The sequence below is a fragment of the Symphalangus syndactylus genome, chromosome 1, assembly GCF_028878055.3.
Source record: "Symphalangus syndactylus isolate Jambi chromosome 1, NHGRI_mSymSyn1-v2.1_pri, whole genome shotgun sequence".
Taxonomy (NCBI): Eukaryota; Metazoa; Chordata; class Mammalia; order Primates; family Hylobatidae; genus Symphalangus; species Symphalangus syndactylus.
In genome coordinates, this window is record NC_072423.2 from 156,034,391 (window position 1) to 156,059,983 (window position 25,593).

At 39.3% G+C, this 25,593-nt stretch overlaps 1 protein-coding gene across 2 annotated transcripts in view; it reads left to right on the plus strand.

The window, feature by feature from the left end:
- CSMD1 (CUB and Sushi multiple domains 1) overlaps positions 1-25,593 on the plus strand; it is a 2,032,824-nt gene that overhangs the window by 973,219 nt on the left and 1,034,012 nt on the right. For both annotated transcript variants that reach the window (XM_055289255.2, XM_055289263.2), the window contains exon 5: positions 21,727-21,934. In XM_055289255.2, the coding sequence (XP_055145230.2) occupies positions 21,727-21,934 (208 nt within the window). The remainder of the gene's footprint in view (positions 1-21,726; positions 21,935-25,593) is intronic.

Here is a 25,593-nt window from a genome sequence, read left to right on the forward strand (position 1 = left end):
TCGTCACCAGCTGGCACAGCTCTGACGAGCAATTTTCTTCCAAAGACTCAGGCTCTGAATCTGTTAAGTTGGGCTAATATTACTTTTAATCTCACAGGATTGATAAAGATAAGACGAGATGATCTGGGTGCTCAATACCAATAACTGCTTTTAGGATCACATCGTGGTCCTTGAACAGTAAGAATGGAACTGGAACAGCGATCAGACGAAGCCAACTGAATGTCTGAAAAGCTTCTTAGAGGCTGAAGTCACAAAACAGAGAACATTTATATTCTCCTTGAGAAGATTAGTGTTAAATGATACACATTTCTATGTGCATTGACATAATTTGTTTCTCAATATTATACAAATTATTTTCTCTCTATAATTGAATGTAATGAATGTTTCCCATGTTCACTTTGACACACAATGCCATAATTAGTGTCTCTGTACATATAGCACTGTGTTTGTTGCTTCTGTTAGATTTTTTCCTAAGGGAAGATTTCTAGGAATGTTCTTTATGCTTTCCAAACGTGATGAATGAATTTATAATGTTATGGCAGTTCACCACAATTAATGTAAGTTTTGATACTTGCATTTCTTTTTAATTTGCTGAGTTTGAGGGCATTGAAATGGTGCTCAAGAGTTGTTTTTATTGCCTTTCATTTCCAGTAGACATAAATATTTCTCCATATGTCCTTTCAGTATTTGCATCTGTCAGTTCTTTCTTCGAAGGAACATTTACTGAGGACCTGCAAAGTATTACATATACTTATCAGTCAGGGCAAGTAAACACTTTTTGTCAAAGGCCAGATAGCAAATATTTTGTTTTCATGTCATATCATCTCTGTTTCAGCTACTCTAGTCTGTCATTGTGGAGCAAAAGACCCCATAAACACCACCTAAACAAATAGACTGGCTGTGTTTCAGTAAAACCTAATGTATAAAACCAGATACTGGACTGAAGGTAACCCACAAGCTATAGTTTGCCAACTTTAGTTCTAGCTGCTGGCACTACGATATGAACAAAATAAGAAAGAATTCCAGTCTTCACAGAAATACCATTTTAATGGGTGGAGATAGACAACATAAATAAGCAAATGAGAAGCACCAGATAAACTATGCTGTCCTGTTGAAACAAGTGTTTAGAAATGTTCTCATTAAGAAGCTGACATGTAATTAAGAGCTGTGGTAACCATCTGCCTGGTCACTGCCTGGGCAGGACTGTCCTGGTCTTATTACCTAAGGTCCCATATCCTGGAAAACCCCCTGATGGTGGACAACCAGAGTATTTGGATCTCTAATGAAGGTGACAGAGTAAGCCCTGCGAGAATATCAGAAACATGGTTCTGACAGAGGAATCAACCAGGTGTTTGGCCATGAGGCAACAGCGTACAGTGAGTGAGTGAAGAATAGAGCAACAGGAGTGTGGCCTGAACAGATGGGATAATTGGAGGCTTGTAAGAGAGATGGTCAGAGGATATGAGAGGGGAAAGGTCCCGGAGAATCCCAGAGGATAGGAGTGGGCCCTGTAGATCAGCTTTCGGACTTTAATCTCTATGCTGAGCAGCATAGGAGCACAATGGGGGGACTCCAGAAGAGAAACGGCATCGTGTGATACAGCATTTAAGAGGATAACTCTGGCTACTTAGGAGAAAAGGACATATGCTAAGAAGGGAAAAAATAAGAAAACCTATTAGAAAATCATTGCAAAATGAAGATGAGAGGTGGTATTACTTGAGAGAGGACAGCAGCAGAGGAGAATGCAAGACACAGCTGGACTCAGAATGCCGTTTAAAGAAGGTGCTGATGGAATTTCCCCACACAGTGGTTGTGGCACATGAGAGAGATAGAAGAGTCATGGATGGTACCCTGCATCTTCTCGTGCAACACTGGAACAGTGGAGTTACCATTTATCGAGATGGAGAAGACTGCGAGATTGTAGATTTCAAAATGGAAAGATCAAAATAACCATTTTAGGGTTAGTCTGAATTGCTATTTAGACATCATACGGAGTTTAAATAGGGAGTTGGATACATAAAGCTGGAATTCAGGAGAGATTCACGGAACTGATTGACACGCTGAAAACCGTCGACATACAGATGACATAGTCACTGAGGCCTACTGAGGGGAGGAAGGAGGTGGTGAAGGTTGAATAGTCACCAGGTGCTGTGTTCACTACCTGGGTGTAGGGATCATGCATACACCGAACCTCCTAAGACAAGATTTATGCAAGTAACAAACCTGCATGTGTACCCCTGAAACAAAAAGTTAAGAATAAAAAACAAAAATTCATCCATGCAACTCAAACTCGATGAGATCAAAATGCAATGAATGAATGTATTTAGGAAGAGAAGAGGTGAAGAGACTGAATCTTGGACACCGTACCAAGGATTGGAAGACGAAATCAAACTGGCATGATGACTAAGAAGAACTGGTCAATAAGATTAGAGAAAGCCTGAAGAGTAGTATCTAAAGAGATGAGTGAGTAAAATGGCATAAAATCATATACAGTCAGCCCTCCTTACCAGTGGGTTTTGCATCCACAGATTCAACCAACTGTGGATGAAAATATATTTTAAGTCTAGAAAATGTTCCATTGTGGCTATGTCTACAACATAACTAGGCATACGATGGCTGCATCGGTACAGACCATGTACTGACTTTTTTTTTCCTTGTCATTATTACCTAAACAATACAGTATAACAACCATTTCTGTGACATTTATATTAGGTATTATAAATAATTGAGAGATGATTTAAAGTATATGGGAAGATGTGTATAAGTTACATGCAAATAAAATTCCATTTTATATAAGGGACTTGAGCATTGTGGATCCTGGAACCAATTTCCAATGGATACCAAACGATGACTGTGCACACCTTATTCCAGTGTAATTTTCTTTTTTGGTTTTAATATTGTACTACACTTGTATAAGATGTAACCACTGGCAGAAAATGAGAAAAAAGTATGCTGATAACTCTGTACTATTTTGCAAGTTCTTTGTGACTATCTGATTATTTCAAAGTTTAAAAATTTAGGAAGTATAGGAATGAAAAGAATTCAAGGATGAGGAAATGGATGAATGTTAAATGTCATTGAGATCTTGAGTGAGATGAATCCTAGGAACTGACTCTTGGATTTCTGGCCGTGGCTGACATATGGGCCTTCTGCAGGGAACCCAGGAGGCTGAAACTCTGACTCAAGCGGGCTCAAGAGAGGATGGAACAAGGTTTAAGACTGCAAATGTGGACGTCTTTGAGACTTATTGCAGTGAAAGGAATTTCAGAAAGTAAGGCTAGAGGGGGAAGTGGAGTCTGGAAGCAGATATGGAATCAAAAGAGAAGTTTACAACAATTTTTTTGAATGGGCACAATTGGAGCATGGTTATACGCAGAGAGGAATGCTCCACTAAAAACACTAATAGTTGTTTTGAAAGGGAAAAAACTGGTAAAGCTGTGACTTAAAAACTTGATCAGAGATGAAAGGTAGAATAGAAACAGGTGTGCCCACTAGGTAGAAATATTTGCAGGAAAGATATTTTATAAGTAGGGATCAAAACTGAAGGTGATAGATTACAGAATTTCTCTTTCATTGCTTCTATTTTCTTTGTGAAATGGAAACCAAAGTCATCAGGTGGCAGTGAGGATTTGGCGAGAGATGCTGGCAGCTTTAGAAGGAAGAAGGCGTGAAACAGTCATCCCCCAAAAAGGGAGCAGTGAACAGATGCAGACAGTGAAGCGGGATTGCTGGATATCATTATGCGCCAATGTAGGATTATGACCATACATGTAAAGTTAGACCTTTCAGTGTGTTTTTGGTTTTGGAATTCCTCCAGCTGCTTTTACCTGCATGGACATAAAAGTGGACTTGGCCTAGACTGGAACCAAAGGTGTTTTACTTTGATGATGGCAGAGTTATGGTAAATGCAAGGGAGTGCATTAGGCCATGAACCCTAGGATGTTAAGAGAAGAGATGAGGACATTATAGGGACAAGGAAAAGAAAGTGAAGAGGAGGCAGGGTCAGGGAACTCTAGGTCCCATGAGTCAAACAATTATTAGAGTGTAGGTGTTTGGATAAGTGACTTGGTATGGGGAGTCGGCGTCTGAGAATGGAACATTCAGACCTGCAGCTGTGGAAAATGATCCCTTACTGGCAGTGAGAACATGGAGGGTGATGATGGGAATGGTGACGGCGTGGCTGAGGTAGAGTGGGGCTGTTGGAAGAGAGGGGAGAATTAACCAAAGAGCTTATGTGTTATTCCCAGGATTACCTGTGTTGATGTTGAAATGAGCAAGAATTTGGGCAAAGGTAGAGTTGAAGAGGCTGATAGTGGGCCATAAGTTTCAATCTTCATGGAATAGTGGAGTTCAAGTAGGGGTTTGTGGATGACTACAAGACAGAGGGTGCTAGATTCTCATGGCAAGAGACTCAAAGCTGGGCACATGAGGGAGGAAAGAACAAAAGTCGCCTAGAAGTAGCCATGAGATGCATGTGGGTGAGCATGGTCTGCCAGCAGGACCGGTGGATGTGGACTATGGATGTAAAACATTGGCTACTGACATGACTTCAGAGAAGACATCCAGGTTTCCATCAGAGGAAGAAGGGAAGGGAGATATGTCAGAAGTAGTTGAAATGTAGGAAATTTTGCTTATAATTGACTTTCAGTTTTCATGGAAGTAGTAGAAGACGTTCAGGAGCATAGGAAGAATTATGATTAGGGGATCAGAAAGTAAGATGTGTAGATCTTTAAGAGGATGAGAGCTGGAGGGATAAAGGGCAACCCAGGAGACCAGGGCTTCTTGCAGGGGCTGTTGTAAAGGAAGACAAAGGATGTGCAAGGGTACCCTCTTAATGGCCTCAGGCATGAAGTAAGTGGGATTGACTCTGTGAGAACAGGAGGGAGGGGAATGGAGCAGGAATGGTCCATATCTCTGGGTTCCTTTCATTGTGGCCCCTGGAGGAGTGAGCGCCTGTGGAGGTAGCCACATCCTGACCACCAACTCTTTGTGGTGCTTCATTCCTGAATAATATCTCCTAGTATTACAAACTATTATATTATATATGTGCGTGTATTTCGTATTTCTTTCTTGGATATTTCCCCATGCAGTTGTAAAAACTGAGATGGAATTATACATCCAATTGTATACCCTGCATTTGTAAATTTAACGTCATATCTTAGAAATTCACTAAAGGAATATTATAAATGCTTGGTAAACACATTTGATGACCCTATGGTTTGAATGTATCATAGCTTATTTAATGATCTATCTGCTGTTGAATGTTTAGATTATTTCAATTTTTCTTTATGATAAACATGGCAGTTTGCTTCTAAGTAATGTTTTGTTCTGTATTTTAAATTATGTCCGTAAGACAGATTTCTAGCAACTTTTATACCTACGAAAGGGGCATAAAAATTTTAGAGGTGAGAAATAAACTTTTTAAAAAAGTCTGAAATTCCTTGGGAGGAAATAGAAATCAGTTCATTCTGATTTGCACTTAACATTTAGAATTATTTTCCCCACTTACAGAAATAAGTAGATTCAAATGCATCTCTCCTTAAATGCCTTATCTTCTACTTGGATTAACTCAGTGGCATTCGACCATCTTTTAGCTGTACCACCTTTTCTTTAAATGCAAAATTTTATGAGAATTTAATAAAGGAAACAGATTTTTAAAAATAATTGCTCTGATGGAAATTCAGTATGGCCACCAAACCTACCCACTGACTATTTTGCTGTTTGTAAACATTAACTCTTTGACATGGAAGTCATAGGAGCACAATTTAGAAAATATTGAATCAGACCAGGCACGGTGGCTCACGCCTGTAATCCCAGCACTTTGGGAGGCCGAGGCGGGCAGATCAGGAAGTCAGGAGATCGAGACCATCCTCGCTAACACAGTGAAACCCCATCTCTACCAAAAATACAAAAAATTAGCTGGGCGTAGTGGCTTGCGCCTGTAGTCCCAGCTACTCAGGAGGCTGAGGCAGGAGAATGGCGTGAACCTGGGAGGGGGAGCTTGCAGTGAGCTGAGATCGCGCCACAGCGCTCCAGCCTGGGTGACAGAGTGAGACTCCATCTGAAAAAAAAAAGAAAACACTGAATCATGTGTTGTGTGCTAACTTTAACAATCAAGTATTTATCTGTAACTTTCAACAATAACTTCAAGTTTTGTTCTGCATCATGTGTAAACAAGGGAGGGCTGAAATTTTATTTTATTTTTTTATTTTTTTCAGAGAGAAAATATTTTATGTAAACAATGATAATCACAATTAAATTTTTTCTCACAAATGTCTTAATCAGTTTAACCCCTGATCTTAACCTCAGATTTATTAAAGGTTTTTCTACATCTTAACATTGGAGCTCCAGCCTCTTTCAGACATTCCTCCAAACATGCTCAGCTTGACCCCGGAAGCCTTTCTGCTGGCCTGTCCTTAATTATCACAGAGCTCCCCCACCCCACCCCTACATACTTTTTGGCAATATGGAATCTATTCTATAGCTGCTTTCAAATAATCTCAGAAATTTTCTTAGTTGATTTCTTGTCCTCAACTGACTTTCTCTGCTTTTTCAATAAGAGACCAAAAAACAAACAAATAAAACAGACCCACAAAAGTTTGGGGAGGGAGGGAGGTCTATAAACTGCCCCTCTAAGTTAAGAGGAGAAAATTCTGTAACTAGATTCTCTCCATTCTAAAGAGGGTATTTTTTCACTTAACCCTTACATGTAATAGGAATAATCGCAACTGTCTTGGGTGTAATTTCAGAACGATTTTCTTAAAGATTACATATGCTTTACATTCAACATCCTGAATAAAATGTTACAAAGTCTTTAAACAAAAAGCTAAGACGGCATTATTACCAGCAAATGAGCTGAAGTGACAACGGTGGGTTTATTCATGGCTCTCCAATGACAAAATGCTAAAAGAATAATGTGATCTGTAAGTAAATACTCATAACTATCACACCCTTTTTTTTCGGTTTTCTTGACCTAATCAGCACACGTGATCTTTTTTTATTATTATACTTTAGGTTTTAGGGTACATGTGCACAATGTGCAGGTTTGTTACATATGTATCCATGTGCCATGTTGATTTCCTGCACCCATTAACTCGTCATTTAGCATTAGGTATATCTCCTAATGCTGTCCCTCCCCGCTCCCCCCAGCCCACAACAGTCCCCGGAGTGTGATGTTCCCCTTCCTGTGTCCATGAGTTCTCATTGTTCAATTCCCACCTATGAGTGAGAACATGCGGTGTTTGATTTTTTGTCCTTGCGATAGTTTACTGAGAATGATGGTTTCCAGCTTCATCCATGTCCCTACAAAGGACATGAACTCATCCTTTTTTATGGCTGCATAGTATTCCATGGTGTATATATGCCACATTTTCTTAATCCAGTCTATCATTGATGGACATTCGGGTTGCATCTCTTGGTGATGCGGGCTCTTTATTGGTTCCATATGAACTTAAAGTAGTTTTTTCCAACTCTGTGAAGAAAGTCATTGGTAGCTTGATGGGGATGGCATTGAATCTATAAAGTACCTTGGGCAGTTTGGCCATTTTCACGATATTGATTCTTCCAACCCATGAGCATGGAATGTTCTTCCGTTTGTTTGTATCCTCTTTTATTTCATTGAGCAGTGGTTTGTAATTCTCCTTGAAGAGCTCCTTCACATCCCTTGTAAGTTGGATTCCTAGGTATTTTATTCTCTTTGAAGCAATTGTGAATGGGAGTTCACTCATAATTTGGCTCTCTGTTTGTCTGTGATTGGTGTACAAGAATGCTTGTGATTTTTGTACATTGATTTTGTATCCTGAGACTTTGGTGAAGTTGCTAATCAGCTTAAGGAGATTTTGGGCTGAGACAATGGGGTTTTCTAGATATACAATCATGTCATCTGCAAACAGGGACAATTTGACTTCCTCTTTTCCTAATTGAATACCCTTTATTTCCTTCTCCTGCCTGATTGCCCTGGCCAGAACTTCCAGCAGTATGTTGAATAGGAGTGGTGAGAGAGGGCATCCCCGTCTTGTGCCAGTTTTCAAAGGGAATGCTTCCAGTTTTTGCCCATTCAGTATGATATTGGCTGTGGGTTTGTCATAGATAGCTCTTATTATTTTGAGATACCTCCCATCAATACCTAATTTATTGAGAGTTTTTAGCATGAAGTGTTGTTGAATTTTGTCAAAGGCCTTTTCTGCATCTATTGAGATAATCATGTGGTTTTTGTCTTTGGTTCTGTTTATATGCTGGATTACATTTATTGATTTGTGTATGTTGAACCAGCCTTGCATCCCAGGGATGAAGCCCACTTGATCATGGTGTATAAGCTTTTTGATGTGCTGCTGGATTTGGTTTGCCAGTATTTTATTGAGGGTTTTTGCATCAATGTTCATCAAGGATATTGGTCTGAAATTCTCTTTTCTGGTTATGTCTCTTCCAGGCTTTGGTATCAGGATGATGCTGGCCTCATAAAATGTGTTAGGGAGGATTCCCTCTTTTTCTATCGATTGGAATAGTTTCAGAAGCAATGGTACCAGTTCCTCCTTGTACCTCTGGTAGAATTCGGCTGTGAATCCATCAGGTCCTGGACTCTTTTTGGTTGGTAAGCTATTGATTATTGCCAGAATTTCAGAGCCTGTTATTGGTCTATTCAGAGATTCAACTTCTCCCTGATTTAGTCTTGGGAAGGTGTATTTGTCGAGGAATTTATCCATTTCTTCTAGATTTTCCAGTTTATTTGCGTAGAGGTGTTTGTAGTATTCTCTGATGGTAGATTGTATTTCTGTGGGATCGGTGGTGATAACCCCTTTTTCATTTTTTATTGTATCTATTTGATTCTTCTCTCTTTTCTTCTTTATTAGTCTTGCTAGCAGTCTATCAATTTTGTTGATCTTTTCAAAAAACCAGCTCCTGGTTTCATTAATTTTTTGAAGGGTTTTTTGTGTCTCTATTTCCTTCAGTTCTGCTCTGATTTTAGTTATTTCTTGCCTTCTGCTAGCTTTTGAATGTGTTTGCTCTTGCTTCTCTAGTTCTTTTAATTGTGATGTTAGGGTGTCAATTTTGGATCTTTTCTGCTTTCTCTTGTGGGCATTTAGTGCTATAAATTTCCCTCTACACACTGCTTTGAATGTGTCCCAGAGATTCTGGTATGTTGTGTCTTTGTCCTCGTTGGTTTCAAAGAACATCTTTATTTCTGCCTTCATTTCATTATGTACCCAGTAGTCATTCAGGAGCAGGTTGTTCAGTTTCCATGTAGTTGAGAGGTTTTGAGTGAGTTTCTTAATCCTGAGTTCTAGTTTGATTGCATTGTGCTCTGAGAGACAGTTTGTTATAATTTCTGTTCTTTTACATTTGCTGAGGATAGCTTTACTTCCAACTATGTGGTCAATTTTGGAATAGGTGTGGTGTGGTGATGACAAAAATGTATATTCTGTGGATTTGGGGTGGAGAGTTCTCTAGGTGTCTATTAGGTCCACTTTGTGCAGAGCTGAGTTCAATTCCTGGATATCCTTGTTAACTTTCTGTCTCATTGATCTGTCTAGTGTTGACAGCGGGGTGTTAAAATCTCCCATTATTATTGTGTGGGAGTTTAAGTCCCTTTGTAGGTCACTCAGGACTTGCTTTATGAATCAGGGTGCTCCTGTGTTGGGTGTATATATATTTAGGATAGTTAGCTCTTCTTGTTGAATTGATCCCTTTACCATTATGTAATGGCCTTCTTTGTCTCTTTTGATCTTTGTTGGTTTAAAGTCTATTTTATCAGAGACTAGGATTGCAACCCCTGCCTTTTTTTGTTTTCCATTTGCTCGATAGATCTTCCTCCATCCCTTTATTTTGAGTTTATGTGAGTCTCTGCACGTGAGATGGGTTTCCTGAATACAGCACACTGATGGGTCTTGACTCCTTATCCAGTTTTCCAGTCTGTGTCTTTCAATTGGAGCATTTAGCCCATTTATGTTTAAAGTTAATATTGTTATGTGTGAATTTGATCCTGTCATTATGATGTTAGTTGGTTATTTTGATCGTTAGTTGATGCAGTTTCTTCCTAGCCTCGATGGTCTTTACAATTAGCCATGTTTTTGCAGTGGCTGGTACCGGTTTTTCCTTTCCACGTTTAGTGCTTCCTTCAGGAGCTCTTTTAGGGCAGGCCTGGTGGTGACAAAATCACTCAGCATTTGCTTGTCTGTAAAGTATTTTATTTCTCCTGCACTTATGAAGCTTAGTTTGGTTGGATATGAAATTCTAGGTTGAAAATTCTTTTCTTTAAGAATGTTGAATATCGGTCCCCACTCTCTTCTGGCTTGTAGAGTTTCTGCCGAGATATCAGCTGTTAGTCTGACGGGCTTCTCTTTGTGGGTAACCGGACCTTTCTCTTTGGCTGCCCTTAACATTTTTTCCTTCATTTCAACTTTGGTGAATCTGACAATTATGTGTCTTGGAGTTGCTCTTCTCGAGGAGTATCTTTGTGGCGTTCTCTGTATTTCCTGAATCTGAATGTTGGCCTGCCTTGCTAGACTGGGGAAGTTCTCCCAGATAATACCCTGCACAGTGTTTTCCAACTTGTTTCCATTCTTCCTGTGACTTTCAGGTACACCAGTCAGACGTAGATTTGGTCTTTTCACATAGTCCCATATTTCTTGGAGGCTTTGTTCATTTCTTTTTATTCTTTTTTCTCTAAACTTCCCTTCTCACTTCATTTCATTCATTTCATCTTCCATCGCTGACACCCTTTCTTCCAGTTGATCGCATCTGCTCCTGAGGCTTCTGCATTCTTCACATAGTTCTTGAGCCTTGGCTTTCAGCTCTGCCAGCTCCTTTAAGGACTTCTCTGCATTGGTTATTCTAGTTATCCATTCGTCTAATTTTTTTTAAAGTTTCTAACTTCTTTGCCGTTCGTTTGAATTTCCTCCTGTAGCTTGGAGTAGTTTGATCGTCTGAAGCCTTCTTCTCTTAACTCATCAAAGTCATTCTCTGTCCAGCTTTGTTCCATTGCTGGTGAGGAGCTGTGTTCCTTTGGAGGAGGAGAGGCACTCTGCTTTTTAGAGTTTCCAGTTTTTCTGCTGTGTTTTTTACCCATCTTTGTGGTTTTATCTACTTTTGGTCTTTGATGATGGTGACGTACAGATGGGTTTTTGGTGTGGATGTCCTTTCTGTTTGTTAGTTTTCATTGTAACAGACAGGACCCTCAGCTGCAGGTCTGTTGGAGTTTGCTAGAGGTCCACTCCAGACCCTATTTGCCTGGGTGTCCGCAGTGGTGGCTGCAGAAGAGTGGTGGCTGTAGAACAGCGGATTTTGGTGATCTGCAAATGCTGCTGCCTGTCCGTTCATCTGGAAGTTTTGTCTCAGAGGAGTACCTGGCCCTGTGAGGTGTCAGTCTGCCCCTACTGGTGGTTGCCTCCCAGTTAGGCTGCTTGGGGGTCAGGGACCGACTTGAGGAGGCATTCTGCTTGTTCTCAGATCTCCAGCTTCGTGCTGGGAGAACCACTGTTCTCTTCAAGCTGTCAGACAGGGACATTTAAGTCTGCAGAGGTTATTGCTGTCTTTTTGTTTGTCTGTGCCCTGCCCCCAGAGGTGGAGCCTACAGAGGCAGGCAGGCAGGCCTCCTTGAGCTGTGGTGGGGTCCACCCAATTCAAGCTTCCTGGCTGCTTTGTTTACGTAATCAAGCCTGGGCAATGGCAGGCGCTCTTCCCCCAGCCTGGCTGCTGCCTTGCAGTTTGATCTCAGACTGCTATTCTCGCAATAAGTGAGACTCTGTGGGCGTGGGACCCTCGAGCCGGGTGCAGGATATAATCTCCTGGTGTGCCGTTTTTTAAGCCTGTTGGAAAAGCGCAGTATTAGGGTGCGAGTGACCCAATTTTCCAGGTGCCATCTGTCACCGCTTTCTTTGACCAGGAAAGGGAACTCCCTGACCCCTTGCACTTCCCAAGTGAGGCAGTGCCTTTCCCTGCTTCAGCTCGCTCACAGTGCGCTGCATCCACTGTCCTGCACCCACTGTCTGGCACTCCCTAGTGAGATGAATCCGGTTCCTCAAATGGAAATGCAGAAATCACCCGTCTTATGCGTCGCTCATGCTGGCAGCTGTAGATGGGAGCGATTCCTATTTGGCCATCTTGCCTCCACCTGGAGGCAGTACTTACAGACTATTTTTTTTAAACTCATTCTGAAGAAAGCCACGTGTCTCTATAACTAAATAAACTTTTATTCTTCTATTCTTAGAGAGGATATGGTTCGATTCCATGCATAGCCCCCTAAATACATTTTGTCATAGTCCCAACACTTGCTAAAGACATCTGAATAGAGGCCTGTTTGCAACTGATATAACTAGAGGAAAGCCAGCATCATTCACTTTTCATTCATTGTATGAAATAAAAAAAAAAAAAAGAGGGAGAGAGAAAACTTCTATTAGGCTGCCTCCTAGGAACAGGTGCACGCAAGTGCAAGAACAGGCTCATCAAGCTTGCATTCCATTGCTTTGCAGTCACACAAGCACCCAGAGGTAAGTAGACAGGATGGAGAGGTGGGAAGTAATCTAGGTGAGTGCTAGTTTAAATATGGTGGTCAGAGAAGGTGGGCAGGAAAGTGGCTTGTAAAGGGCTCTGAAGTCAGCCAGGGAGATGCACTTCTCAGGCAGGTTGGTCATTACAAAGGCCTTGGGGCAGGAACATAGGTGCCCTGGCCCCAGGAAGCAGTGTGGCTAGACCCAGTGAGGAAGTGGAAGCAAGGGAGAGAGGAGCCAAAGGAGGTGGAGGATGAGGAACAGGAGAAGCCAAGACTGCAGCTCATATAATGCCTTGTAAGCTTTGGTTTTATTTTGAGTAGTGATTTGAGTAGTTCACAGCTTTGAGTGGAATATATATAGAAGGCATGTTCTATGAAAGCGGGCATCAGCGCTTGATTTCACTGAGAAATCCTAGAAGTTGTGGCCAGGTTCGGTGGCTGATGCTTGTAATCCCAGCACTTTGGGAGGCCGAGGCGGGCGGATCATGAGGTCAGGAGATCAAGACCATTCTGGCTAACCCGGTGAAACCCCATCTCTACTAAAAATACACACACACACACACACAAATTAGCCGGGTGTGGTGGCGGGTGCCTGTAGTCCCAGCTACTTGAGAGGCTGAGGCAGGAGAATAGCTTGAACCCAGGAGGCAGTGCTTGCAGTGAGCCGAGATCGTGCCCCTGTACTCCAGCCTGGGCAACAGAGTGAGACTCCGTCTCAAAAAAAAAAAAAAAAAAAAAAAAAGAAATACTAAAAGTCCTGGATTCTCTCAGTGACAAAAGAAATACGAATGGTGATATAAGCCATGATAATTAGTGGTGAGTTACTTCTGGTTCCAGTCTGGACTTCATTGTATAGAAATGAGATATTGTGACATTGGCATCTGCGTATGCAGATTAAAAGGAAAAGGACATAAACTAGTGTTCCCTCTCTTGCTTTACCTATGGATTTCACAAAGGGAAGGATGAATTCTAAATAAAACTCATGTCCCAATAATATTGCCTTTATTTATGTATTTATTATTTATTTGTTTGTTTGTTTATTTATTTATTTATTTATTTTGAGGGAGGGCCTCACTGTATCACCGAGGCCAAGTGTAGTGGGGCAATCTTGGCTCACTGCAACCTCTGCCTCCCAGGTTCAAGCGATTCTCTGGCCCCAGCCTCCCAAGTAGCTGGAATTACAGGCATGAACCACCACACCCAGCTATTTTTTGTATTTGTAGTAGAGACAGGGTTTCACCATGTTGGCCAGGCTGGCCTTGAACTGCTGACCTCAGGTGATCCATCCGTCTCAGCATCCCAAATGCTTTTCATTTTTTGTTTATTCCAGCGGTCATGATCCTGTTGGTGAATGAGACTTACTCCTGCACACAAACTCGGTATATTTCTGCCCCGGAATTCTCAGCAACTGCTTGAGAATGCACCGAAAAATGTCATGGGGAGTTTGTAGTACTTAAAGCGTCTGTGGTTGCTATGTGAATATCAAGTCTCCTCTGGGCCATGGCACTTTCTGTTCCATCTGTTGGGAATGCCCTTCCTCTAGCTCATTCCTTGAATAGTGCGTTTTTTTCAAATCTGGCCTAAATACTGTGTTTTCAGAAAACCCTTCTCTGCTCATTCTAGGAGAGAATTAGTTTTCCTATGTATTGAATGAATAAATTAATTAACATAAATGCGTGGTTCTGCAAAGTCAAGTTCTAAGCCAATTCCCAGTGATTTTGGCAGCCAGCTCCTGTTCATGGGGACCAGGGAATTAAGAGACAGTGCTTATGCTAGCAGTCCTGGGTCTATTAACGCGAAGTGCAAATGAGATTTTGACACTGTTTATTCTAATGTTCATGTTTGCTTGTATACAATAATTCACTTCCAAATATTTAGCTGAAACAAATCAAATGAGGGAATCTTGAAAGTTCTTCTGTTGTTTGAAGTGGGAAGAAAGCACTAAATATAGTCTGCATGGGAGATACCCTATGTTCTCTCAATCGAGAGTGAATTTATGACTGCAAACCTTATAATCCCATGTGGAATGTCCTTACACAATAAAAGACAATTCAGAAAATAATCAAAGAATGAGCCAATTCGTTGAGAAAGGCAAGTGTCTCACCACATGATTTGAAACTGGAGATAATTCAGTGTTCATTGTTGGCCAGCATGTTGAGACAGTGGCCCTGGAGAGCACTTTGTCTGTGTCTAACTGGTTGCAGAAGGAGTGACCACCTGGCCACATGTCTCTATTCAAGGAACCAGACCTGCCCCTACATTACGTTTTCTGCAAGTACAATGAATGTCTATAGGTTTGAAACTGTTTTTATTATTTTATTTTATTTTCTATAAGTTATTGGGCTGTAGATGGTATTTGGTTACATAAGTAAGTTCTTTAGTGGTGATTTGTGAGATATTGGTGCATGCACCACCTGAGCAGTATCCACTGCACCATATATGTTGTCTTTTACCTCCTTTGCCCCCCCCCACTCTTCCCCCCAAATCTCCAAAGTCCATTATATCATTCTTATGCCTTTGCATCCTCATAGCTTGGTTCCCACATACCAGTGAGAACATAGGATGTTTGGTTTTCCATTGCTGAGTACTTCCCTTAGAATAATAGTCACCAGGGAAGCTGAGGCGGGTGGATCACGAGGTCAGGAGATTGAGACCATCCTGGCTAACACGGTGAAACCCCGTCTGTACTAAAAATACAAAAAAAAAATAGCCGGGCATGGTGGCGGGTGCCTGTAGTCTCAGCTTCTCGGGAGGCTGAGGCAGGAGAATGGTGTGAACCCGGGAGGCGGAGCTTGCAGTGAGCTGAGATCGCGCCGCTGCGTTCCAGCCTGGGCGACAGGGCAAGACTCTGTGTAAAAAAAAAAAAAAAAAAAAAAAAGAATAATAGTCACTAATCTCATCCAGGTCAACTTTGTAACCTAACCAGCTGAATATTTTTAAGAAAGTAACTATTTAATACACAAATTTATTGAAATCTAAAATATGTTGTAGAATGGTAAAATGAAGGAAAGAAGGAAAATCCCAAATAAATATGTTTTGTTTATAATAGCAAATTGTATGTTGCTATAAATACTACTTCATTTTTATGTTTTCCTTGTTATTAAATATAACACAAAAATCCGGATATATAATAGATAAATTAGGCAATTTTTTTTAGTATAAAATAGCCTTTCCTTTAAAAAAATTTCATGGCGGAATTTATTTTAAAACAAAAACAACAGCATTTCTAATACATTTTAAATATATGGTTTGTGGATATACTGTCTCAGAAACGCATAAAGTTCTACATCTACTATGATTAAGAATTTACAAGTTTCATACATTATTCATGAATGTTGTTGGGATGTTTTCTAGATGTTAAACTATTTCTTGACAAAACATTGAAGGAGTTTTTAAATCCCTCGTAACAATTATGTTACTATAATACCAGAATTATATTAAAATGTTTATATTTCTTAGTCTTTATACTTAAGTTGAAATATACATATGTATACACCTTAATGTAGATAAATTTGTTCTGCTTTTTCACAGAGCAGACATTATACCTTTTTTTTCTGTTTTACAATAGAGTATGCTGATTAATTTTAATTTTATTTAGTTGATCGTATATTTTCTGAGTCTCTGAATGTTTCCCAGTTGATGGATTTTGTTTTGTTTTGGTTTCTAAAAAATTGAAAAACATTTCTCTTTTGGTAGCTGTGAAATAGGAACAAAAATAAACATTTTATCACACATTTTGGATGTGATTAAACAAAATAGTTCACTTAATGACCTTGGTATAGAATATCAGACACCTACAATATACTCAATAGACATCAGACCCTAAATTGGGTAACTTGCCAGGGAGTATGAGACCTCTCAGTGTCACTCGCCTGCGTTGGTAAATTGTCTGAAGCACTATATTAATGCATGTTGATATTAGGAACATACAACTATATCAGTTTCACTCTTGGTATTTATGTATTTTCAAAATTTATCTTTTTAATGTATATTAGATGGTATTTCAGTGTTGTTTTAATGTGAATGCCTATCATAATAAGAAAGGTTGAAACTTCACCTGTGTTTGTTTTTAATTTTGGTTTATTCTAGAATTCACTCTTATTTAAATTGCCGTTTAAAATCGTTTTTTTTCCCATGTGTCTGTTTGTATCTTGTTATTTATTTGTTTACTTGTTTTTTGAGACAGAGTCTCGCTCTGTCGCCCAGGCTGGAGTGCAGTAGGGAAATCTCGGCTCACTGCAAGCTCCGTCTCCCGAGTTCACACCATTCTCCTGCCTCAGCCTCCCGAGTAGCTGGGATTGCAAGTGCCCATCACCACGCCCAGCTACTTTTATGTGTTTTTAGTAGAGAGGGGGTTTCACCATGTTAGCCAGGATGGTCTCAATCCCCCGACCTCGTGATCCACCTGCCTCGGGCTCTCAAAGTGCTGGGACTACAGGCATGACCCACTGCGCCCAGTCTGTATCTTTTTTTTTTAAAATACAAATCAAGTAAGTATAAATAATATCCCCAGCTGTGTTGTTGTAAATATTTTTTTGTTGTGTTGTTGTTATTTGTATATATTTATTTTGAAAAAATTAAACGGGTAGATTGGTTTACTCATGAAGTTATTTTTGCTTCAGTAACATTCACAATTTCTGTTTAGTTGAGATAATGCTTAATTTGAGACCAGATATTATATTTTAATGTGACAAGTTACCCATTATTTAATACATTCAAGCATTTTAATTTGTGTAACAGGTATTTTGTATGAGGGAATTTTTAAGTTGATATTTTAAAAATTTCTATTCAGTTATTCCAATATACTTTCTTAAATAATGTCTCTTCACTCATCATTTATGATGTACATTTACTCATATTAGGTCTTTATAACACTCCAAGCTGTAGGGATAATGGTTCCCATTTCTGTCAGGAAAGCCTTTATCCTTTAGCGATATGTTGGAGCAATTTAATATCTTTAGCAGCCAAAGTGGAAGATAAGTTCACAAGTAAATATTATATCAAAAATTAAGTAATAATTTTTCTCAATCGAAGTGGGCTTTGAAAACTGTTTCCTCTGTGGCATTATTTATAAAATTGATCATCATGGAGAGCTGCATAGATCTAAAAGGAAACAAATTGATTTATTTTTAAAAACGTTTTGCTCATCAAAGATAGTAGTTATGTAGCCCTTCTTCAAATGTTATTATGTTTAAAGTGTTGCCGTTTAGAAAGTAAAATCCCTTACAAAAATAGTGGAGAAATTAAGAGTTAAAAAGTTTTGTTAGAGAAATACTTACAGCACTATAGCAGGCTCTTTCAAACACAAACACACATATACACACAAACACACGCACACACATGCACACACACACTCACAAGAAGCGACACTAATTTTGCCTCATTCTGTACTAAAGATTTTCTGTTATTTAAGCATTTTATCCAATGAATAGCATGAAGTTTTTTTATTTGTCTTATATACATAATATTCAAGTTATCAATCAGATTATCTTAATAATATTCTATATTTTATGTGGAGTGCTGTACAAAGAATTCTAATACATCTTGCATATATTATGCTGTCCTGATTCTAACTGTAACTCATTCCGAAATATTCCATGGACATTAACATATCTACTGAAGAAATGCAATAGTGATAAGGTTTGGGATTTTTTTTTTTTCTCTCTGCTACCTTAATTGATTTTTTTCTTCATTTTATTTGGGTTTTCTATTTTGCCTTCTTTATGTCATCTACTCGTTTCCCAACAAAGTTACCCTTAAATTTCACCACCTGTCTGCTGTAGTCGATGCCCTGTTCTTACCTGGATTCAGTGAGCATAGTACTCATGCTGGCCCAATGAAGTATGTGTCTCCCTCATCCACTCATTCATCAAGGGAAGTTCTAGGAAAATGTAGATACTAAGTGTCTAAGATGTTAGACTCAGGGGACCCAAATATTAGACAGGGACATAACACTGGAGTTTATCCAGCTCAACCACTGGCATTTTAAATAGAAGGAAACTGCGTGGCAGTGAGGTATGCTCATTTGATCAGGGCTGGTACTCTGGTGGGCACCAGCACAGTTCTATTAGCTGTTAAAATAAAAAAGAACACTCTTTTACTAGTTAACACGTATCCATTCCCGGAGCCCTACAAACTCCCTAGACACCTCCTGCAGGTTATCGGACCGTCCAGCAGTGGAGAGACCAGGGGGCTGATGGCTGCAGGGTGGGGGTCTAGGACTCTGTCCTGGAGCTGTGGCTGGTGTCCCTGTTTATGTTGGCCGCCTGTAAACACTCCTGTCAGATAGGTTTAAATTCACCTCTAGTCAAGGTTACTGAGATGTTTTCCCAGAAGAATCCGGTTAAGCTGCTTATTCTATACACTTGTATTCTATGTTTATTCTATACCATGCACATACATACAACTATTTCAAAGCTTTTTAAATAGTAGACAGTGATTCAGCTCATTGGTTGACATGACAAAAATTCATAATCATTTGATGTCAGGTTTTTTTCATTTTTTAATTTTCCCCTCTAAAACATTGAAAGGGAGGATTGCTTGCCAACAAGGTGAATTGTGAAGAATATATGCAGTTTCAGCAGTTGGATTTCAATTAATATATTTCATTAATCTTTCAACTACATCATTTTGGTAACTTGGACTTCGATAATTTTCATTTAATTCCACACATCTATGATATTTTATCATTTTATGTAATAAAGGTATTAGAACTCTTTTCTTTGCCATCTGTTTTTACATTGAGATAACTTAACTTTCGTATTATATAATGAACTCAGAGAAATGAATAAAATCTAAATATTAAATAAAATTATATATTTATACATGAAAAACAGTTATTACTCTGGAAATATTTATGTGTGTGACATGTTTATATAGAGTTATTTAATCAGTAACAAAAGTAAATATCTGTCGCTAGTGATCTTGTTTACCTCATCCCTTTATGAAGGGGATATTTATATTTGGGTTTAAAGAAAAACAACATAAAGTATGTGTCACTTTTAGTTGTTAACCTGATTCAGCATTATCCCAACCCAAGGTGCTTAGAGCTGAATTCTGCACAATGTCTGAATCTCAATAGTAGCCACTATATTTTTCCTCATGACTGGAATATGTACTTCCTCTTATTTTTATATGGCACTGATTTTTATCTCTATTTTCAAAAATACAGTTTTGACAGGGAAATGTATATGTATGATAACATTCCTAGTAGCTGTTCCCAAGAATGTAATAAAAATTGTGGCGAGCTGGGCAGTTGTGGAGCTGGGTCTCAGTTGACCAGGGATGTGTGTGTGCTTGCACAGTGGTGCCCATGGAGGGCAGGGGGCAGGAAAGACATTTGGTAGTGGGCACAGGAACTATTTTTGCAGTTTTCAAATTGCAGTATATACACAGTTATTTTTATTCGTGTTCCGTTTTGCACTTTTAAAAGGAAACAATACCGTGATAGCAGAATTTTTATAATCTGTACATTTAATAATTATTAATTTTAAAATAAATTTGGGATCTCAAAAATGAGTTTCCTGAGATGTCCTACAAAACATGGGCAGCCTTTTCCACAATGTCATGTGCTTTGGATGGGCATCACAGTTGGACCAACTATTAAAACATGAGAAGACCCATCCGTAATGTAGTCTTGATTTCATTGATATTTGAAGGTAGCAATTTTCCTCCAAGTGTACCTCTCAAAGACGTCCACTCTAAAGCTGCCGTTAGCATTAGTTGATATAAACAGCATGAGAATGCCTAGTGTGTAGACCAGCCTGGTATCCCGTAGGAGGGATGCAAAATGCAATACTCCAAACTCTGGGAACTAAAACCATGTGCTGTCAACTACCCCTATGCCCCTGGCATTCTTCTGAGTAAACTGAAGGCAGCTAATTGGAAGGGACCTATATCACCCTCTTACTGTTGCCAACAAGGTGGGTTCTATTTTGACATTTTTGTGAGGCTTAGATCCTCCCAAAATAAAACGAACATCTCCGAAAGATGAAAGAAACATTGGAACGTGCAACTTGGGAAGGGTTAATAAAAAGAGGTCAGTTCCTCTCACTTTGCTGTAATTTTGGTGGAGAGAGGGTGGGTAGGGTCGAAGACATGCACTTTGTAAGCGCTCAGGCCGGTCACATGACCTCTGCTTACAGCAAACTCCCCCCATCTTGGTAACAGGCTGACTTTGACATATCATCCACACCGCAGTATCAGAATTAATCACTGTTAAATATACATGATGGATAGGAAGTATCTGAGGAAAGAAAGAAAGGAGGGAAGGAAGAAATTTTAAAAAACATGCTTTAAAACATGTTATTTTAAAATACTTCTCTCGCATGTATATATAGTTTATATATGTAAGATAGATATATATAGTATATATAGTTTATATATATAAGATAGCTATATGTAGTATGTAAACTGTATATCATATAGTTTATATGTTATATATATAAACTGTCTTATAGTTTATATCTTGTATATATAAACTATATATAGTTTGATATGCCCATAATGTTTCGTAATAGATAATATAAATGTACCAAAAAAGCTTTTTTACTGTACAGCAAATTTTCCAAGATCTGTTTCCTTTCTAACCCATAATTTTTTAAATGTTAGTTTGTATTTTAAATGCACTTTTATCTTTACTGGCCTTTCACTGATTGCATTTCTAAGATATTCCACTTTAAGTTTCATGCAACTATTTTCTACTCAGAACCTTTCTATGAGGTGATGTGCCTCTGTTATGTTACTGAATAGCTGTCTGAAATTCAAAACCAAAATTAATCCGAAATTTATAGAAAATAAATTTAGGGCAACCATTTCTTTTAAGAGCACAGTATTCTCAAAGCCAGGCATCCATGAATAAACGCCCACATGTTTCTAAGTCTCAAAATGTTGCTTAAATAGTGTCATCTTCCAGGATATGGAGAAAATCTCTGAAAATCTTGTTAGGCTGCCTATCCATGTCAGGTACATGGCTACTACACTTTCCACGTTTTAGAAAAGGCACCATTCCATGTTTCCCATAATGGCCATTCAATTAATAGTCCTATTTAAATGTTAGACTCTTGTAAGCCTTTTCATAGAACTCATTCACATACCAAAATGTTCTTTTTCAGATTGAGTGTCTCAGTTTTGGGTTCGGGAAATATTTGTCGCTGATCAAGAGTGACACTTGGTGGACACACTCGTGTATGAAAACCATCCTGAAACGTGATGCCTTCTTTCTGCTTCTGCCCCTGCAGCTGAGGGAGCCTGCGGAGGAACCTTACGCGGAACCATCAGCTCCATCTCCAGCCCGCATTTCCCTTCAGAGTACGAGAACAACGCGGACTGCACCTGGACCATTGTGGCTGAGCCCGGGGACACCATTGCGCTGGTCTTCACTGACTTTCAGCTAGAAGAAGGATATGATTTCCTAGAGATCAGTGGCACGGAAGCTCCATCCATATGGTAAGTCCCAGGAAGAGATGCCACAAAGGATACAGGTGTGTTTTCCCCATTTTTCCCCCAGCGAGCTTCAAGAATTGCTTGTCTCTGGACGTTCATGGGCAAGCATGAGTGTTCCTTTTTTTGCCTTGCTCTTTTGGCTCTGAAAGAGTTAGCTTTACTGTGACTGATTTCAAAGTTTCTAAGATGTCTTTGTGCTGGTGTTTGGAGCTCGGGAAGTTATCTGTGTGCTTGAACTACAGTGCTCCCATTCTTGGACTCTTTTAAAGAAACTAAGGTGAGTTAGTTTTGGGTTTGGTCTGGAGCTGTTTCACTGTGAGCAGAGATTTTTAGATTGTTTATTTTCCTTTATCTCACGTTACGAAGCATTGACAAACTGCTGCAGATATAGGACTGTGCATTCCTTTTTCTTCATGAAGACTGTGTACCACATACTGTAGCCACCTATGGGGAAATGCCTGTGACTACAAGATCCTCAAAGGCAGAATAACTTAACACACATCCTAGTCCAACGTATGTATGAAATTAACCACAGGATGGTCAGTTCTGTGGTGTGTACCCTCGTAGAGACAAAGGAAAACAAGGGCTAATGAAGTACCGCCTATTTAGGTTTGATGGTCGTGATCGCAAGAACAGTTTTGTTTGTGTCCATAAGTGCAATTTGAGAGACTTAAAAGCATAGCATAGATGCTTAAAGCCTTGACTTCTATCTTGAATTAAGTCATTTGTTGCTTGTTAAATTGTGTTGTTGTTGTTGTTGTTATTTTAAATCTGAACACTTTAAAACGGCTTCAGTTATCTGTTTTAGATCGTGAAATATGACTAAACAAGAATAGGTATGTTGAAACTCAGGTAGACCCAGAGGAACTGTTGGCCATTTATGAGTAGGAAGAGGAAAATGAAATGAGCGACTGCGAACAGGTCGACAGGTTGCAGTTTGCATTTCAGTACGAAGGCTAACGGACAAACAGGTCAAACATGAAACATATTGTAAATATGACCACCTGTTTTAAACCAATTATTGGAATTGAATTGAATTGTGCTTTGTTTTCCAAATCACAAGGCACAATGCAGAGGATTCCTATTCACGGAGAAGTCCTTTCCTGGCTCATTTTATTGTGCTTGTGTTACATGTTATTCCAAATAGGAGGGAGTAAGAAACCAAACAAATTCTACCTAGATTGTCTTTGTTTTCAATTTTATTCATGCTGAAAAACACTTTTGGATGAGCCAGGACCCATCTACTTAATGTATGTTGTACAATTTTAACTCTAAACCCTCAGGAATTTGTTTAAATTATTACCTATCTCACTATGTCTAACATTAGAGTTCATGGAAACAAAAGCTGAGCCGAGAGCTGGATAACCTAAGTTCTACCATAGGTTCTGCCAAAAGCAATGCTTATGACTTCAGACAAGTCTATTTGTAAAAAGCCTGTGCTAAAAAAAAAAATCTTAAAAATGAATTTATTCAACATGTCTTTAGTGCATATTCTCTGCTAATCATTTAAGGATATTCAAGTGATCTAACCTCTTTCTAGCTTTGAAATTATTGTGGTTTTCAGAAAATCATTGAAGTATAAAATATACAGCTACTGATTCTAAGAATTTATATGCTTAATGTTAAAGGTCTTGTCTTTAGGAGAGTCTAGAGGTATTGGGCATTGACTGCACGCCTTGCTGGTAAGATGTCAGGTTGGGAGAGAGGTAGAAGCAAGTGAGGCCGATTTGTTAGTGATTCTAGGACCTATGATCAGTGGCAGCTTTTGCCAAACAAACTTAGTTTATGTCAGAAAGTACAGATCATGAGTGTGATGAGAAGCGTGTTCTGAAAAGTTGATGGGACCACTGTAGCACTTTATGGCAACAACTGATCACCCTTGTCATAGAGAGAATATCAGCACAGCTAGCCAGAGAGACTACCACTGCCTTCTTGGTGCCTGGATCCAGGCTGGAAGACATCTTCTACATCACTGGCATCTCTCTAGGTATTTGCTAGGGAAGTTGGTGGGAAAGTTATCAGTGGTAACTATGACCCTGTGTGCCTTCGTGTCTAGTAAACTCTGTTGCCTGTTAGCTTAGCTGCTCTCTTCAAATAGCTATAATTAGCCAGGGCTAGAGTTGTGTTTATACTTGTATTCTTACAATGACTTATATTGTCCTGTTTGCTTGGCGCAAAAGCCCTGTAGGGTCATTATTCTTACTGTTATCTAGTATTATCCCTTTATCTATTGTAGATTTAAAAATAAAGCTGAGATGTGCAGAGGACAAGAGATGGCAAAGCTGATGGAGCCCTTGGCAGAGCTCCGGTTCAAGGTCTCTGACTCCAGGGCATTTTTTTCTTTCTCTGTATAGCCCCCCAATCAGTGTAGTCCAGGTCTGCGCTTCAGTGCCCTGTCAGAGAAGTACAGTTTCTCTGTTTCAGAACTGCAGGCTGGATCATAAAGCCTTGAACAGGTAACTGTCGGGGTGGAGATGGAAAAGCAATTTAGCATATGTGCTGGGTCAACAGAGTGTTTTGTGTGTGTGTACGTGGCATTAATGTTTATCATAATAGTCAAAAGAAGTATCTTGACACAGCCATAAGGACTACGTTTAAGTGGAACTCTCAGCTTTCAATGACTCTTCAGTGGAAGCTGAAAAGCAAAAGATGGTTCTCCTAAATAACTATAGAAGCCTACAGGTGCACATTTAAAACATAAAACAGAGTAATTTGAAGTATGCTTTTAAGGCCTATACAAATGCATAATATGATTTATCTTAAAAAGACTATTATTTTAGAGTAATTTTACAGTGACAGTCTCTGAAATATTTAATGACTCAAATTGGTATATTGAAAAGGTTTCCCCATTCCCGAATTGCATGGGCAGGGACGAGGAGCATTGTGGGTGCTGCGACCTCTTCCCAAGCACAGGGTCATTCCACAGAGCCAGGAGGGTGATGCGAGTGACTGTTAGTGGAGTGAGGGCAGATACACATATGATTTTCCAATAATCTATTTTTAAAAAAGGACATACAAGAAAGGGCACTCTAGGAAGAAGCTACTTGGAAAATTGTTAAGAACAATAATAGGATTAGCCTTATTTTCATTTAATTTGGAGTGAAATTACCCACTCAGCTGTGTTTTAAGTCAGGGTTGCCATGGCAGCGGTGGAGGCAGTCTAAATACAGGGGATGATGTCATGTGCCAAAATTATCTGTATATTAAGCATACGGTGGGTTAGTAATTTAAGCCTCTTAGGCTATATGTACATTAGATGAAACTGACTTTTTTTTTGCTAGTCAGGTTCTAATTTTATGCAGGTTGGCTTCCTACCAATCCCTTATTTTAATAGAGAGTTGCCATTTGTAGTTCACTTTATAGCATGGTCTAGTCATTATTTTTCTTGCAATTAGAAAGGAAATGTGTAGTGCTGAAGCTAGCCAAGCGTTTTTTTTTTCTGAAGAGATATGATGGTGTAGCCTATAACTTGTATGTCTAATAATATCAAGAAGAAAGAAAATTGATTTCGTTTCTGAGTTCTCCCTCTGTGGTTTCTAAATTAAGACATGACGGTTAACGGGCTTAAGGTTGTAGAATCTTGGTTGGGAACACTGAGGGAGCATTTACTCTCTTTAAAATATGAACTTATATAACAAAAGAACCAGGCGTCCATCCCGTTC